The sequence below is a fragment of the Vidua macroura genome, chromosome 3, assembly GCF_024509145.1.
Source record: "Vidua macroura isolate BioBank_ID:100142 chromosome 3, ASM2450914v1, whole genome shotgun sequence".
Classification (NCBI taxonomy): domain Eukaryota; kingdom Metazoa; phylum Chordata; class Aves; order Passeriformes; family Viduidae; genus Vidua; species Vidua macroura.
In genome coordinates this window covers 65,523,177-65,542,074 of record NC_071573.1, presented here as the reverse complement: position 1 = coordinate 65,542,074, position 18,898 = coordinate 65,523,177, and the positions used below count along the sequence as shown (strand labels likewise).

The 18,898-nt window shown below is 37.0% G+C and overlaps 1 protein-coding gene across 1 annotated transcript in view; it reads right to left on the bottom strand.

Moving 5' to 3' along the window:
* MAN1A1 (mannosidase alpha class 1A member 1) overlaps positions 1-18,898 on the bottom strand; it is a 138,187-nt gene that overhangs the window by 65,548 nt on the left and 53,741 nt on the right. Inside the window, exon 4 of the mRNA XM_053973272.1 lies at positions 16,048-16,128. Coding sequence (XP_053829247.1) covers positions 16,048-16,128 — 81 coding nt within the window. The remainder of the gene's footprint in view (positions 1-16,047; positions 16,129-18,898) is intronic.

Genomic DNA, 18,898 nt, shown 5'->3' with positions numbered 1-18,898 from the left:
AATTAATTTTCTTTTCTAGCTGACTGCTGTACCAAAGAAGACACAGTACCATGAAGAGTATCCCCTCTGTGGAAAAGATTGGATCGAATGGAAGTAACTGGATTAGTGAGAGATTTCCAGATTTCATTCAAATGCACATTCAAAAGCACAAGCCCCCTCAAGTTATCAGCAGCAGCTAATGTATGCAATTACTTCAGTTATTTTTTAACTAAAGAATTTCTAAGTAGATACACTATGTTTGAGAATCTTATTTTAGAAAGGCCAGAATTAAACTGTAAAAACTTGTCAAAAAAGAGTGCAAGGCATAAACCAAAGAAATAACGTAATGCACAGTAAGTTTTCCATACCTCACTTGCACATTAAAACGTTAAAATGAAGACAAGAATTGCTAGATAACTTCAGAATTCAAAAAATCATAAAGGAAGACTTTGTTCCTGCTATATTTGGTTATTTTATTTTGTACTTTTCATACGCATTTAGGATTGATTACACAAACTCCAAGAACCATTTACAAGGAAGAACTTTTAGACTACAGGAGAAAAAACAACTGCTCATTTATCTACTAACGTCAAGAAGCCTAAGTTTTTTTAAAGCTTATGTATACTTGAACAATTAGAAGCTTAGCTACAACCCGCTAGCACTGGAGAGCTTATGAACCAACCATTTAATAATATCCCTGCTGCAATAATTCAAGAAAAGGCGGTGATGAATGCAGTAAACAAACTGCAATGATTGCCTGTAATAACAAAAGGAATTTGTTACTCACAAAAGCCTTTGAGAATTCCTCACCCCTGACTCAGGGCAGCTTTAATTTTTCAAGAGGTGCGATAAGCAGCATGCACAAAGAGTAATGAGTTGGATTTACTGCACATGTACGGATTAACTGAGCGCTGGCAACTGGCTCCCAAGGCCCCAACTACAGGTAAACAAGACTCACACCTGCAAAAACTGTGCTCAAATCTTAAGACTCTAAAATACCACACCACCCCCAATACATAAATTATGAAATAGCTCAGTGTCAGCAAATCACTGTCAAAGATTTGGGATGTCAACTTTGTGTCCTATCAGCAACAGAAAGCCTGGAACTGCAGGTCTCCAGCCAAATAAAGCATTTGTTTCAAGCAAGGACAGATGGCAAGCTAGCAGGCATTAAAAGTGTCAGCAGCCATGATGGAGGACTGAGCCCACAACTAAGAGCTAGTGGAAGTTTTAAGTCTCTGTTTTTACACAATATCCACATAAGAGGAAGAGGATCTTAACCCGTATGAATTAACACTATGGTATGTCCTTCTTTGAACAACAGGCACCACTTAAGAGACATCATACAACTGTACAACTAAAGTATGAAGAGACACTAGCACTAAAAAACTCTTTCCCAAGGCCCCTCTGTCCCCAGCAAAATAAGCCCTCTCCAATCTGTGGAAGTCCAATATTCACATGTTTGGATGCTGGTGAAAGACACTGTCAGCACTGGAAGCAGCTTGTAGACTAACACCAGGCAAGGACGTCAAGATTACAGAATATGTCACGTATTTAGTAGTGAGGTCTTCTATAGTTCAGGAAGACGATACATATATTTGAAAGTATGTTGGATATTAGTGAATGTGACTGAAATTAAAAATATGGCATATAAAATGGAAACTCATTATATTGTGAAGTGATACAGAAAACACCTGGATGTCATCTTAAGGGGTTGGTGTTCTTCCTGATTAAGGAAACAGCTGCCTTAGTAAAATTACTCATATCCAGCAGTAACAAAGAGTATCTTTTAGCTCAATTCTTCTGTTAAGCCACAAGCATCTGCTTCCTAATTTTCTTTTTATTTAATCTTGTGTACCCAGCTCAAGTGCTGTAACAACAAATTTAAATAGCTGCCTCATTTTATATCTTGCAAGCTATCATGACTAAACAAAGAACAGCACTTTGCATATGAAACTTTCCTTTCAAGCAGGTGACCATTGAGAGGTGATTTGCAACACCATCTGTGTGAAAGCAGGGGGTGGGGTGGAGTAGCCTTAATAAACTGCATGAGGAATCAATAATTACATCCTCAATGAAGCATAAAGTGCTTTCAGAAGATTCATTCCTAGGCTTGTAAATTTGGCTGTATATTTTAATTCCAATACCATTATGTGATTTAGAGTGATGCCTTCACTCTAAACTACACTCCTAGACCATGGTGGTGGTTACAGAAAAGGCTAAAATCATTCTGTGTACATAAAGGGAATTCTATTTTATTTTTAATGGTAACTCAACAGCAAATGGGGAGCTGTTTGTTTCAGCCAATGTTATGTGACACTTGCAAGAGTTTTAAGTGATGATTATCAATTACACCAGCATAACAATGTGAACAGGGTACCTACTTTAGGTAGGTACCTAAAGGTGCCTACTTTATTTGTTCTTCCATTCATTTTTTTCCTAACTTCATTCACTCACTTTAATATTTTACTCCAACACCAGAACAACAGCTTAATGAAACTACTCTTATCAGTTTGAATCCCTTGGATAAAAAGGACCAAAATTCAAGGTTTTCCATATTCTGCCATCACCCTTGAACCAACCACTAGCAAACCTGAGCAGCCCACTGAGCAAATGGAACAAGTAACTACTCTGTCTTTTTGTTCTCTTTGCCCTCAAAGAGATGGTCTTCCTCAATCATTACATAGTCTTAATCTGACATCATCACAAGTATTTTAAGCCAGTTACTTGTATCATTCAGATGCTGGTCCTCAAATGGTTAAAATTTACACTGACAGCGTCCTCAGACGAGGTAGCAAAGAGTAGGAGTTCTCCAGCCAGCTCGGGGTTTGTTCTTTCTGGAGTTACTTCCATTGCCCTACAGCAATTGTGCTGCAGCAGTAGTGCAGTAGCAGTAAGGAAGAAAAGCTTTCCTTTCCCTTGCTGTTTTCATGCAAAGTGCTCTAGATAGCCAAGGGCTGTGTTTTTATGAAGCTATCAGTGAAAGTTCACAGAAGGATGGTTGAGGTTGGAAGAGACCTGTGTGGAGGGAGTGCTGAAGGTCATCTAGTCCTACTGTGCTGCTCAAGCAGGGCCACCCAGAGCCTGTTGCCCAGGAACCTGAGCATGTATAGATAGTTTTTGAATATCTCCAAGGACAAATGACTCCCCAGTCTCTCTGGGCAATCACTGCAAATCACTAGAGTGCCCAGTCATCCTTACAGTAAAAACATGTTTCTTGATGTTCAAAGGGAACCTCTTGGGTTTCAGTTTCTGCTTGATGTTTAATATAAATGTCATATGTATGTTTTGGCATCAGGACATGGACAGGGGAGGGTCATAGTATACACCTAAGTGACAAGCTGTATCTTCAGCAGACACTGCAATAAGGTATTTATCAAGAGTCTTGTCTTGTTATTAATGGTTTGATTTAGAAGGAAGCAAGCAGTAAACTTGCAATAATAACAACAACAATAAGGACAACTAATAACTAGTGAGCCACATGTAATGCAAGCTATGAAAGGATTACCACAAGAAACAAAGTATGATGAAAATCCAAACTGACAAGTTTGAATACTGAAGTTTTAAAAACAAGCCAAGATTTTAGGCACAGAATTATGGAGTCCCAGGTTTTACACAGTCTTCATTAAACACTAAAAGCCTAAGGAGTTAATTTGCATTACTCTAATGTCCTTTGCCAGAGACCCTATGCTCCTCTTCATGCATAGGCAATTCCACATTCCACTGCCCATTAGTTTGATGTGTTCATGGATACAAGGAGAACAAATTAAATTAAAGACTATTATTTTAGAGCGTCTCTTATACTCTTTAAACATTTATGAAATATAACGAGTATTCACTGGAAATTAGTGTTTTATATTATGGCTGTCCCATGTTTAGACAGTAAAGTGCTTCTTTTAATCCTTATACTAGGATTGAAGTCAACAGAGGAATTTCCAGATTTTGTGATCACAGATACTGGAAAAAAGTAGAATGATCACAAGTACAAAGACAGTATCAACAGTCCTTCTGTTAGATCTACAGCATAGATCACTTATGAAAAAGCCATTGGATCACAAAACTCTCTCATTGAGCTCTCTCTACCACCAGCAGCTACAGACTACTTCTATCTTACTTGTATAGATATATGGGACAGAAATCAACTGTTTTAGCTGTTTCAGCCCTCAGGTTTCAGTGGATGCTCAGATTACAAATAAACTTGCTTTGGTAAATTCCATTAAAAACAATGGGATGAGAACGTGCCATTTGGGTAAGTGCAGCTTGGATTTGCAACCATGAACAGCTGAGCCTTACCCCATGACAGGTGAGTTTGGTAACATCAGCAGTTCCACTGATGAATTCTTAAGTTGTTATTATTCAAGGAGAGGAACAGGTTAAAACTGAGCTTACTCTGCAGGTTCCTTTTCCTGCAACACCTCTGACACACCACCTAGATGGCATTTTATATAAGTAATGTAACAATAAAAATCTTCCTCTATACAATAGGACAAAAAGATGATGGTCTCCTAACTCAGTGCTTTCTTTCTTATTACTGAGATTTCTCTGACAGACAATAGTCATTGAATTGTCTGATGAATAATGGACAGGATCAAAATGAGCCTGAATAAAGTGCTTGTATATTTTCCTTAAATTAAATACAAGAGATGTGAACTCTTGTAGTTCTTTTCATGTAAGCCAAACAGAAGGCTTCAAGAGAGAACTATGATTTAAGAAGCTGCTTTTATGTTCTAAGTTAAATCATCAGGCAGACCAATTCCTTTCTGTTTACTGTAAGACTATTTCTCTTACTGGACAAGTCATAAAACTAAACTGACTAAAATATAAGAATTTCCAATTCTTAATGACTCAGAAACAAGTCCTCTGACTGAGCAGCAGAGCTGCCAGCACGTCAAATTTATGAGCAATTCAATTGCTTCTCTGAATTTCCTGCAGTTAAAACTTCTTTACTTTTTCTGAGCTAAACTTCAAAACCATTCCTGTAATTAAACAGCCATAAATTGTCCTCTCTAAAGATTAAGACTATTTTTGAATGCAGAACATATTTGAAGGAAACAACGGTTGGAAGTATTCATAAAGACTACAAGTGTGCTCATTAGCATGTGTACATTGCTTTCCATGCCCCCACTTGAAGCAAGAGGAAAAAAACCAAAACAAAACAAAACACATGACAACCATGTAAACTCTCTCAATTTTTTAAAAAAACTCATTACATGGCTGTAGTGTTTTATTTTATTCTTTAACTGAACACTACACATAGCCACTTCTAGAGAAGGCCTTTCACACTTCACTAAATTATTTCTATATTTAATAGCATGTAAGTTAAAACATTTAACTGTAATTTCAAGTCAGAACTAGATAGAAATAAAAGTCTTCAAAGTATGATTTAGAAAAAGGGCATCTTAGTCACCAGCTCCACTTATTAATTCTAGTAACAACTGTCACAGTCTATCAAGAAAAAACATATGGCTGAGTAAGCCCTTCTTGCTATCTCAGTAAATCTTTACTTTTGACCTTGGGTCAGTTAATAACCATATTAACTTAAGACAGACCCTTCAAGCAAATCAGAAAAGCTGATGGCATTTAACATTGAACTAATTCTGCTCAGGCGTGCTCAGAACCACCATTGTGGTTTCCTGCAGCAGTGTGGCAATGATGGCCCAAAGCATTACAGCAGTTGTAAATCTTGCCTGGAATCAGGAAGATTATTTATTCTTCCATCTAGAATATAAATGGAAATAAAAGCAACTCTGGAAAGAAAAGACTGAGCATAGACTAAATCATGTTTGTAAGAGATACCCTGCAAGCAGCAAATACTGATGAGAAGGTTTCAGTTATTCGCTAGTTTTGCATGATAAAAGGAAAAAGATTGAAATTGTCTGTATACTATGAATAGTGTTTTTAACAGCAAGTTGGGGAAAATAGCATCCATTAAGAAACGGCATTGTAAGCTGCCGACTCTGTTCTGCAGCTGTTAGTTTGAAGAAAACAACAAAAAAAGAGTTTTTAGAGAGAAATGGAAGGGAGTGAAGTTCATAGCATATCCTTTTCACATGATGATCCTTAGGATCTACTGGACTGTAAAATCATCTAGTCAACTTGCAAAAATTAAGACAACTTGGCCCCAAGGGACAATACAACTACAAAGCAGTAATAGGACTGAAACAGCTTCCAAAAGCAACTAGTATGGTTATTTTGCTTAGCCTGCAAAGCCAGATGATTGCCTAAAGATTGAAGAAAAGAAACAAACAGGACACATCTAGCTCTTCAGATGAACTAGTCATAGAGTATTTTTGGTAGTTCAATGCATTTGAAACATCAGAAACAACAGAACTGGCCCTTTATGCCAGAAAGAAACAGCTCTTTGTTAATTGAAGGTTGACTCTACTCCAGTAGCACTGCTGCTAGAGTGATTGTCCCTGTTTGCTTTAGAGTTATGTCAGTTTACAGAAGACTTGGATGTTAAAACAGGGTTTTGAGCCTTCATGTAGCTGAATGACAAGAGCCCCCTCATACTGTACTGTTTTAATTAGCTACTATTTGAAGGCGTTCATCAGGGTTGGGTGGGTTAATGTAAGCAATTGAAGGTGTTGAGTAAAGAATATCAGAGCTAAACACATACAACAAAATCCAAATTCTTCAGAATATTTTACCACCTCCTGACCTTTCTTGTATCTCTTGCTCTACTAGGAAATTAAAGTCAGATGGCTGACCACCTAACACCAATGGGAATACAAAAGCTTGTATACCAGTTGACAAAAGACTTGCAATGTAAACAGTGAGCTAAGAAACTGAATCTGCTGTATAATTATATGCTAAATTATTTTTTTCTTGAGGAAACCAAGCAAGATTTGTATGAGACACTGGCACTACATACCACTCCTGCTTTTCAGCTTTCAACTCTTCATGTTCATCCTCTTCTCAGTTTCTGCCTTAAGAAAAGTTTGCAGTTTGCCCAATTCTGTGAAATTAGCCCTGGGCAAAATGAGCCCTTACATTTACTGATTGGAGGAAAATAAAGATTTGTTTTTCAAATGTTTCATGACAGCTCTGTTTAGGGGCAATCACCTGCCAAAACCACAAAATCCCATTGGCATCTATCATGTTGGAAGTGGCACAGGATTTTTTATGTGCCCATCTCCAAATTCCTTCTCAATCATTTGCACATAGGGTGGAAACACAGTCTGAGTATGGCAGAGGCAAGCATTTGGCACAGATGATACAGCAACTGGACTCATTTATCAACCACATTTACCAACATTATTCAACTGTTGCATTTTTACAAACAAATGGCAAACAAAGCATGTGGCTTCCTGCAGTTTTTGAAAGGTGTGGGAGAAAGCTCCCTACTCATACATCTTTCAGACTTCTGTTGCCCGAAAATAACAAACAATTGATCCTTCCAAAAAAAAAGTCCACAGGACAATTAGCACTCACCATAAATTGATCTCAAGAGTTGGTGCTAACTTAAAGCAAATGAACCTTGTTTGTATCTGTCTCATGTTTGATCTGCTGAGCAAGACGTGCTGCAAGTGCAAAGGAGACTTTTAAAAGAGTCTCTGTTTCTCCTGGAGCAAGGATGCCATTACCTCTACCTATTGCTGGAGATATGAAGAGCATGCAAGAGCAGCAATGATGTCTGTCTGTTTCTGATTTCAGGCGTTCAATCTTCTTAATGATCTTCAGTTAGCTTGAAGCAGCAGAATTTGTGGGTGGCACAAAGTAATGTAATGAATTTCTACTCTGATCCTTTAAAGAGCTAATTGGATAAGAAACTTCCCAAATTGCATCACACATTTCTGTTCACTCGAATTGTATTTATAACATTAAGAATATGCCTACATATTTTTTACTAGAAGTAATTTAAATTTTTGAAAAGAGATATGAAGATAGAAAGATTCTTTGCTAAAGTCAGCTTTGGGAATCTCATGAAATGTCTTCATAGCTGCCAACAAAATCAAAAACGTGGTAATCTTCTACTGGATGGTTTATGCTTTTATCTTCTCTAAGCTAATAAGAGAAGGATGTTATCACCTACCTAACTCCCAACTTAATGAAAAATAACCTCAGACTCAATCTACAGAGACAAAGCACAAAATGGAATTTCACATACACTAGTTATACATTGTGAAATATTTGGATGAAAAAATTAAGAGTTACTCCACACCCAGAGTAAAATAATATTTTCATATGTACTTTTTTTTTTTTTGTAAAAAATCAGTACAATGATTCAATAACATCTATTATCATCACCTAATTGAACTTCAATACCACATCCACAGAGAGAATATACTTCCCAATTATTTCACATAGCTCAGAATTTAAGCAATGTAAATTAATGCTGATCTATTCCCACTGTCAGCACCGAGATATTTTTTGTTGCTTTCATTTTCATTTGCAGAAAGAATTAAAATTCTTCATTGTAGAATTATACATAAGGATTATTATTTAGATATGAATAGTATATTTGCAACAATCTAAATGCTGCTTGCAAATGGCTCCACAGAACCCTGTATCTAACCATATGTTGCACATTTTCTATTAAATCTGCAGAACAACTCCACCACGTCTTCAGACAGCATGTTTTTACCCTCCTTTTACTCTTCTTTATTATGCAACTGCATTTTGTGCTGTAAAGTGACAGAACTGGAAACTGAGATAAATAAAAGAGAGAAATATCTTGGAAACAATTTCTTTGCAGGTGTCTAGTGATTCTGGACAGATTGCTAATAGCATGTGATTTCTTCTGTACAGTATATCAACCCACATGCAAAGAATTCTTCTTCTGGGTCTATCTAAAGCTGCTGCTCAAAGGGAAAGCACTTACACTACTATTTCTGACAGACATTCTCTCTCCAACTGTTCTGTAGAACCAGAATGAAGTGAAACTGCAGGAGCTAGTTGAAAGCCAAATCCTCAGAAGAAACAAACAGTTCCCTCTCAGCTGCTTGAATTCTACTTAATAACATAGCTCATGAGCTTGTGTCAAATATACCAGCTGTTACAAGCATAATCCAGTATTTCTTAGGTCTCATTATAATCCATTCTTCTTTCTAGCAATTTACCATCAGCCTACAGTAGTGTGGAGGTGAGCAGGGATTTTAGTTAAAATTAAAGTAATGAGCAGTGAACTTTTGGGTTATTTCTAAAGTCAACACATGAATGCAAAAACATGTCAAATAAGTTTACTATGGAACAAAGTAAATTTTTTTGTTGTTGGGAGAAAACTTCCCAAACAAACCCTTTTCTGCTACACAAATGGAAAACCAGTGAAGAACATAAGTTATGTACAGGATGAAGTTCTAAACTGATGTTTCTCAGACCAAAACCAGGGCTCTGATTCCTGGTTTCATAGCAGGCTTAGTTATTGCAGCTGTAGCAGGCTGTCACCACAGCTTCTCAGTCTCCTGCTGTGGGTATTCACACTGATAGGCAAAATGATGATAGACAAACAAAAGCAAAATATACCCACTGCTGGAGTCCAGCAGACAGCAATTCACTGAATTAAGGCAAATTGCCACTATTCCCACTTTACATTAGCAGAGTAGCCTGAGGGCCCTCATTCTGAGGCACAAAAACTGTTGGTGATGGCAGCTGATTGTGTGCCTGGTGGTGGTGCCTGATTGCGGTACAGGGGCAGAGTCTCCATCAGGCCGCAGGTACTTAGACCTCATAAGCAATTCCCTGTCAGTGTATATGTGGGTGGTATCAGTAACCCCACAGCAGAGAGGGAATAGAAGGAAAACCTAGAAGCTGCATCCTAATTTAGTGCAAGACTGGACATCCACATCTCTGTTACCATTCTTCCAATCTTCTTCAGAACTAAGTGTGGGGCCAGCTTGAGCAGCACCCTTGCACAGAGCAGCTGAGCAAGTAGCACTGGGAGAAAGGGGACAGAAGCATTAGGAATGAGAAAACTTTTGGAGTAAAGGGAACCTGTTTGAGAGATGGGTTTCATCAACAGTGACAGCGTAATTGCACTGCAGGAACTTAAGAGACAGAAATAGAAGACTGAAGGGCAGTCTGCTTGCAACGGCAGAACAGTCTACATAAAAGAAAATCTTAGGAGTCAAGGTTATCTCCAGAATGTGAATCCATAGGGATTCTGCAGTACATTTTGATGCAGCTAGCACAGAAAGTGAACAGCATTAGATTTATTAAAGGTGGAGAAGAGGCTGAAATAGTAATGGAGATTACAGACTGTGATTGTGGGAAACAGATTTTAAATCCTTCTCTGTCCCCAAGTAGGCTGTAAAGTGCTACATCAGAGCTGATATAAACCTTGATTTTATACACTGTAATGACAGCTTTCTGCAGAAATTCAGAGTCTATAGGAGAAAAAGTAGCTCTTAACTTAGTTTGTATGTCAAACAGGGGCCACATGCCCCAATTCAACACATTATTTTAAACAAAAGGTTCACTTTGGTAATGTTTAAGTTTGGAAAGAGAATCAAGATGACCAGCTGAAATGAATTTAGAAACAGCCACAAAGTTAAATTGCTTGGAAATGATTTGGAGAACAAAAGGTGAGGTTCAGAGTCCAAAAATTCTCAAATCAAAAGGTTCAGATGACTTTTACCTTCTTTTGGTTTGACTGTAAAGAAGGTAATTAAAAGTAAAACTATATTGAGTCCAAGTAAGGAATACAGAAACTGACAAGTTAAATAAAAACTCTTAAATCAGGCTAAATGTAATTTTTGAAGAACAAGTGTTTAAAGTCAAAAAAAAAAAAAAAAAGAGAGCAATATGAGGCCTGCTAGAAAGTCAGGAGAAACAATAGATGTCTGTTTGAAAGAGCATAGTGCATGAACCAAAGCCATTGCCAAAAAGACAAACTTGTCCCTGTGTTTGGTCTTGAAGAGCCTAGGCATGGTCCCATGCAAGAAGGTTCTTCAAAGAATAAGCCTAATGGACTGTTGCAATATTGAGGCTGGACTAGATCTCTTGAGGTCACTTCCAAGTTGAATGGCTCCAGAATTCAATGAAATACCAAGTTAAAAAATCATAAATCTATAAAAATGAAAGAGAGCATAAAGATCATTTCAGAGCTCTACAGGAACTAAAACATGACACCAGTGAAACACTGATGTATTGCTTAAAAGTGGTAGCAGATGGATGGTAGGTGGGACCCTAAATCTGAAAACAGGGCTGTAGAAAGCTACAGGCAATTGAAGTCTTCTAGTCTGTATCACACAGGGAATTGTACTGCCAGTCTGTGAAGATCATTAAGGAGGAGTTAAGTGGCATTCACAGAGAAGTGATCAAGCTGATACAGTATGCCTGGAGTTTCAAACAGCATTAGAAATCAAGCTTCCAAGGCATAAAAGGAAAAGTCCTCTTGTTAACTAGTGTCAAGTTAGGTGAGAGGAAGCAGGAGATAAAACATGCAGTCAGTGCTCACACTTGGTGAGCTCAGATCCCCAAGGCACATACACTGGAACTTAATCACAATTTGCAGAAAAGGCCAATACCTTTGTATAGGTGACAAAAAATTCTCCTACCATTCAAGACTGCTAAATTATGATTTTTTTTTTTTTTGTATTAATGGAATTTAAATATTCTCTGAAGAGACACCTCTACAAGAGAGGGAGAGACTAGCTACAGCTAAATTCTGCAGAATGTCTCTGCACTATATGAAGTCAGCAATCTTCTGTGGTCAGCCTGGCAAAGGCAGTTGTAGATCAATAGCATCTGCATCATTATTTCATGCCTGCTCCTCATTAGCAACACAGCTCGACAATCACAGAGGGATGGTGGTTTACAGTGAGCAATGATTAGGTCTGTCTGAAAGTCAGACAGGAAGCCAAGATCGTCAAGTGAGGTTGAACAGTGGCACTGTAACTCCAACTCTAAATGCAGGTATAAACTAATTGTGTCATAACTTTTTCATAACATAATTGTGTCATAGCAGTTGGTAGAGAGTAACAGATAAAACTCTTAACCTACTGTCATGAAGAACAGCTTGGGTTTTTTTTTTTTTTTTCTGTTTTGTTTTGTTTTGTTTTGGAGTTTTTGGAATTAATTTGTTTTGGTTTGTTTTTGTTATTCCTTCACCCTGGTAAGAATAAATTAGTGTTCTTTCAAACAGGTTATCCTGCCACAGTAAAAAAAGTACAAATCTGTTACATTTCATGCCATGGAGAAGAATAGCAATATGAGCATATTATGCAGGAAGAACAGCTGCTTCATCCAAAATATTTTAACTCTGGGAAAAAAAAATTACTTATTCCATTCAGAAAACAGAAAAGCTTAAAAGGAATCTGGGAAATTACCAGCTGAATCTGAAACTCATGTGCTCCTTATTCACTTCCGAGCATTTTGGATTAACTTTGTGGCTGCTCATACAAACAGCAAATTAAAAGCTCCTTCAATTTCTGCCTATGCAATGTATTCCCTGACTGTGGAGCCAACCTTCAAATAAAAAAGTCCCCTTATGACTTAGCTTTAGCAGTGCCTTTTAGAACCAGTTATGAGTAAATCAGAAGATCTCGAGACTGAACCAACCTGAGTGGACTAAGAGCAGAGCCATACATTTACCATGACTTTCAGCACCAGTATCACAGCTATTCCCAGCAGTGAAAATTAAAGTACTCAGAAGTAATGTTTGTAAATTCCATGAATTCCAAGAAAGATCTTAGTTGCTGTTTGAGGGTTCTGTGTTGTCCTCCTCCAAAAGTTAACAAATTATCTCCTTACATGACTACATTTGGAAGTGCAAAAATATCTTGCTCTGCAGAACAGAGGACCTTGCTGCATGCAATACTCCTAACTCTTGGTATACCAGAATTTAACATCACACCAGTAAGTACAGCAAGGCAGTTGTAAAACAAATTTCTCCCTTACATTTTATTTTTCATTTCAAACCCAAAAAATTACTTAAATGAGCAATCTTCTAAGATTGTAAGACATGTCTTGTACTTAAACAAGGTTTAATTTGAACAAAATTATGAAGAAAGTTTAAAACAATAGTCTGTCCGAATCCTGTGGGATAAATCTATCATATTACAGTTTCCTAAAGATACTTTCATACAAACAAAAAAATTTTCAATACTAGCAGGGTTTTTAAGGAGCCAGCCTTATTTTTAATAATCCTTTACAGTCAGTGACTTATGGAAAATTCCAAGAAAAGCATTCACATGCAATATTATTATTAGGGACTTAAAAACCCAAAAGAAACAAAAATATAACCACCAACAACAAAAAAAGAGCAGCACTTAAACAGTTATTTTAAAATCAAGTTTTCTGATATTTGTAGCTGTTTTACAAATGAAGTTGATATTTGACTGAAACGCTATTTGGCTTGGGTTTATACAGATACTACAGTGAAAAAAAAAAGCATATGACATTTCTAGCACTTTTAGGTAATTCATATTAATTCTAGTAAGGTAGAAATTGTAGGAAGTTTAACAGAGAGCATCTCATGGCTCTATTTGCAAGTGAGCAGCACATATAGTTATCAAGGGGTAAAGTATTCAATTTGTTCATTTTTAGAATGATTCACATTGGTGACTTTATCTAAATGAACTATTATGTGAGTAGGATGTTTTAGGAACTACTCAGTATGATAGCATATTCTTTAACTGTGATTAGTTAGACTTACAAATGATTATGGAACATACAATGTGTTGCAGCTTTGGATCATTACCCATGGAAATGTAATTCAGAAGCACAAACAATAATTATTTCCATCACTCCTTCTACTGAAACACAGCTTTCTTTAATTAGAATACTGGTAAGTGAGCACAGCAAATATAAGATGTTTTAACAGTTAATCTGATAAAGAATTAATTGAGCTTTTAACTGAGGATGCACTACCTTTGTAGCACACTAGCATGTGCTACCTTTTTAGGAACACCCACTAATGTAATGGACTAACAGATTATTAAAGGTATATTTTCTATGGTGGCAGCCAGCCTCTGGGGCCCTCAGGCCTTTCCACACCTCTCAGCAGCAGCAGGGAAGAGACCCACATAATACAGGAGAACCTCGCCCTGCTGCATCCCATTCTGTCCATTGGCAGAGGTTGGCTATTGCCACAGCATCTTGGGATTTAGGAGACAAATCATGAAGTTTCTCCAAATCTGATGAAGGTAGAGCATGCTGAATGCACTCTCTAAGCCACCAGAACAATTGTATAGGGACATCACTCTGTCTTGGACTGCAGATGTCTAACAGAGAGTGTGAGAACCACCAGCAAGCATGGACGATGCCCTTCCTGGCCTGCAAGAGCTTGGTATCCTCCTTAATAATAAACCTCTTCTCTGTATGTAAGAGCCCATTTTACTTTCATTACTGAGTCCATCAATTTTAGAATGGGCACTCGCATCCTTTATCACCGATGTTCCACTGCAAAAAGTTGCATTTAATTATCCGTTGTGTGAAACACTTTCTCTTGCTTCAGATGTTTCCTCATTTCATTTGTGCAAGTGTTTTACTGGAACACGAGTGCTGCTTTCAATCTAGCTGGAGAGGTGGTGATAAACCTGCCTCTCTGAGGGTGAAGGAATGGTTGAGAAGCAATGACTAGGTGTTATTTAGGAGAAACTATACACGTTGATTGAAAGTGAAACTGTACATTAACAGACACAGGGCATAAACCATCAACATACATAGGAGATCACCAGCACTGATGACAAAGGATTAAGGCATTTCTTGGCAGACAAACTGCCACTTGATGTAAAGGCCCATAAGCATTCATCTACCACGAATTATCCTCTGCTTCTGTCAGGATTGGTTAATTAAAGTGTACCAATAGGTTATGCTAGAAAAGTCCACACCTGTTTCCCAAGTAGATCTCCAGTGAAAAGAGAAGAAACATAAGTAAAACAATATCTAGCAAAGATCCAGAAGCCAGCTCCCAAGCACCTCTCAAGTTTTTTCATTACTGTTAAGTGTCTGACTGCATTTTTTCTCCCCCAAAATTACAAGACAATTCAAATAATAAAACCTGTGCATTTTAAGACTAGAATGTCTTTTCCATACCATCTACAGTCAGCACAGATCCAGATATGTGAAATAAGCAGGTAAGTCTAGTTAAGACATAAAAGTATCAGAGGAACATTGTCTCCTTACAACTGCTTTGTCAGGTACATGACCCAGCAGTACCTGCTAAAACAGCTTTAATATAATGATAAATTTTAACAAAAATTAATCACACACAACCATAGAATTTAAGTAATTTAAAGTGACGGGTTCAAAACAGAGCTCTACCTAGTATTTGGGAAATTTACTTATGAAAAAAATTGGATTTGTGGAGTTTCCACAAATTGCTTTGGATTTAAGGAACAATAAATTCAGCTTATGGTTAAAGAGTACAAACTTATGTAATCCTGCAACAAAACACTACATTCAGGGACAGAAACAAGAATTTAAAGTAGTAAGATTAAAGACTTTTCAACTGCCAAGCTAAAACTTGAAAATACCACAATACGTGTCATTTAAAATGGTACCTGTGACTCTTTTGGCCTTCTCCAAAAATATTACACAAGCAATTGCATTTAGACAAAGCTCTAAGATGAAACTGCATCTTCATTATCTCCAGAAACCATGACAGGTAATAGAGATTAATGGGTTATTAATGCTTTAAAGACATTCACATGTATAGGGTTTACAGTTGCCTTTTTTTTCTTAACATGCCTTCTTCATGTGAGTTGAAGCCTCAGGTTCAGGTAGGCAAACAGAAAGTAAGAGTTTAAATCAGTTCAAGGGTACACTTGAAACCCATTTGGGAAGCAGGAACCTGATGCACCAAACCTACCACTACCACAGAGTAGGAACTCCATAATTACACACTCTAGCATGAAGTCCCGTGAGATGTACTGGCTGTGATTCCCACTCAGGAAAAGAACCCAAAATATCATTTAACGCTTAAATGAAGTAATAGCTTTAGGACTTAAAGAAAGCAGCAGCAATAGAAGCAAGAAGACCCATTGGACTGTCCTCCACTGTACAAGCCATTTTCAAAGTTTTAAACAATGGATAAATGAAATCATTTAATTTGAATAAATAAAATTATTAAAATTAAATTTAATTACTTATCTAGATTATGATATGTCACATAAACCATCTTACTTCTTCTCCTGAAAGATAGTAAGCTGAAAGTAGTCCACCGACGAAACGAATGTTGACTTCAAATACGGAAATTTCAGCATTCTGTTGAAATAAACATAAATTTATTTCTATAGAGGTTTATTTTTACATATGTATATATATATATATATATATATATATACACCAGTTTTAAGGCACAACAACTGTAAATAGCAAAACAGAAGATGTAGGGAAGGCCAGCATAAGAATTTAAAGCATTTCCTTTTCTTCCTCACTTTCACAAAATATCCTCAGCCTGCTCAACTTTTCATCTCTTCTGTTGGGCTATAAGGCTTTCTCTAAATCCACATATCTAATGTCCCACACTACCTGCCCTCACACCATCTCAGACAGATCATCAGTATTGATCAAAATATCCTATCAAGTGTTTTCCTACTTCAGTCTAAATGCCGCTTACTGCAAAATAGAAGGTAACACTAGATTGAGTTAATTACATGCTCATTAAAAAAATGTAATCATTATGTGTATTCACAAGGAAGAAGATGATCTTTTGCTATTACAGTGATAGCCCCTCCAAGCTGGTGTAGATGAATCTTTTACCAATGATAAAGACTTGGTCCAGCCAGTATCTATCTCAAAACTCAAAGCACATTCTTCCCTGCCTTTTGAAATTTGAGCATAAATGAGGAATCGGAGTCTCACATGCTTTTGTTCTTTATTAAGTCAATTCCAATTTTACTCCAACACATAACATTTAATCCGCTCGAGGCATTCAGCTAAAAAGTTGATCTAGTGAAGTTTCTTAATTTTTGGATTTTTTTTTACTACTTTTTCTATTTCTGTATTTCTGCAGGTAAAAAGGCACCCAACAGTGTCCCAAAATTTTGGGCACATAAAAAAGATGTTTGACTTTCACATGTCCTGGGTTGCTCTTGCTTCTACTGAGTCACTTTTCCATTTTCTATTTGCCAACATACACTATAGCTATATTTAATATAAATCAATGCATGGTGGAGCTGATGGATTTTCTTCTGAAAGGCTTGCAGGCTTTTTTCATTCAGCTAGGTTTTGTGCTTTTCCAGTTTAAGCATTAAGATGTCAGTTTATGTAGGAGGGAAGAAGTTGCTCCCTGTTTTCTATGGATTTTGAGTTGTAGTAAACTGGCTTTACAGAAAAAACAAACAAACTTGCACTAGGCTACTTAATAGAAATATTACTTCATGTTTTTCAGTTTCCAAGGTGCTCTGATTAAGAAAAGGTATCTAGACACATTGCAGAGCTGGTGAGTTTTTGTAAATTGTAAAGGTAAAGGCTTCAAAACACACTCTCAGACTTGCTACAATGCTCGTTGGTTTACACTCAGGAAATCAACTTTTCTCCTCTAAAATGTATTCTACACTTCCCCCTCTAAAAAGAGGATATAATTTCCATTCAGAATTACTCTGATTAATATATAATTAATATAGTGTATATGTGTGTGCCTGTATAATTTTTTAATACACGTGAGCACAATTCAAAGGGGCCAACAAAGTAAAGCCATCACACATATCTGACTCCTGAAAACTCAGACTGGCATCATGGGCTGAGACTGCAAAATTATCTTGCTGTTATGTCAGAACATAACATTCTTACAAGTTTATTTTGAGTATTCTAGAAATCTGCAGTTTCTCTTCTGTCACTGCTCTCCCCTACTGGTCCTCCCCTATTCTTTCTAAGAGAAACAACAAAGTTTAATTTCTGCAGCTTAATTTCTGTTTCCAAAATGCCTTTTTTTTCAAAATCTGTTATTTGTCTTTCCAAGTGTTCAGTCATTGTCTCACTGAATGCAGCAATAAGGCAAATGGAAACAGGTATTCACCTCAACTTCAACATTCCTGTGCAGGCTTTTTTATTATGCCATGATCCATGTTAAACCCGGGGAGAAGGATATGAAAACATTAAAATTCTCTAGAAATCTGAACTAACTAGATGATGCATCTGTTCACTTGCTAAGCAGGCTTCCTGTGTAGGAACTACAGCACATGTACATTAAATACAGAAGTCTACCTTAAAATCCAACACATAATACAGCTAGTAGAGAATTGATTTGACTAAAGAAAGGCTGATCTGACTTTATCTGATTGAAGAAAGGATGATCAAATTAGTTAAAGGGGTGGCTTCTCTTCCATGGAGATTGAGCTAGCTGAAACTCCTATGAATAGTATGAGAATATGAATATGCGAACCTTCTTCAAAAGTTCAGGTTCTTTCCATTTCAATCCTGAGCCTTAGCACATTCCAAGTACCTTTCTTTGATGTGGGAATGTTGAAGCTGTGAAGAGGTAGGTGTCAGATGAGGAAATGAGTTAATCAGATATCCCAGACACTTGTGTTTCCTTTGAGAACCGAATTAAATTACTTTTTGATTTTCAATTGCTTGAAGTAAATTGAGTGCTGTATGACCTGAATATTTTGTCTCCAGAACTTCACATTTGCCTTTCTGGATTTAAATATGACCACTTAACTCACAAAACCATTGCTATCTTTCAAGGAGTGCAAAGGCCCCTTAAGGAAGGCTCAGTATGTGTGCACTGACATCTGCTTCTGGAAATCAGTTACAAACAAAAAGACTAGGAAGGAATGCAAATAAAGATTTTACTGCTGATCCACAAAGATCAAGTGCACTGTAATATTGAACATGTGTTGAAGGGGTGATCTTTCAGAACACTTCTTGAAGGCAGCCATTGTTCTAATGTTATCAGATTCCCAATAGGTCACTTGAACCTCTGAACCTTCATTTGAAATACTTGCCTCTTACCAAAATCTTTATGCAAGCCACTGAAGCAGAGAAACACTGAAACAGTAATTTCATTAAAGGTAGATTTGAAAGCTGT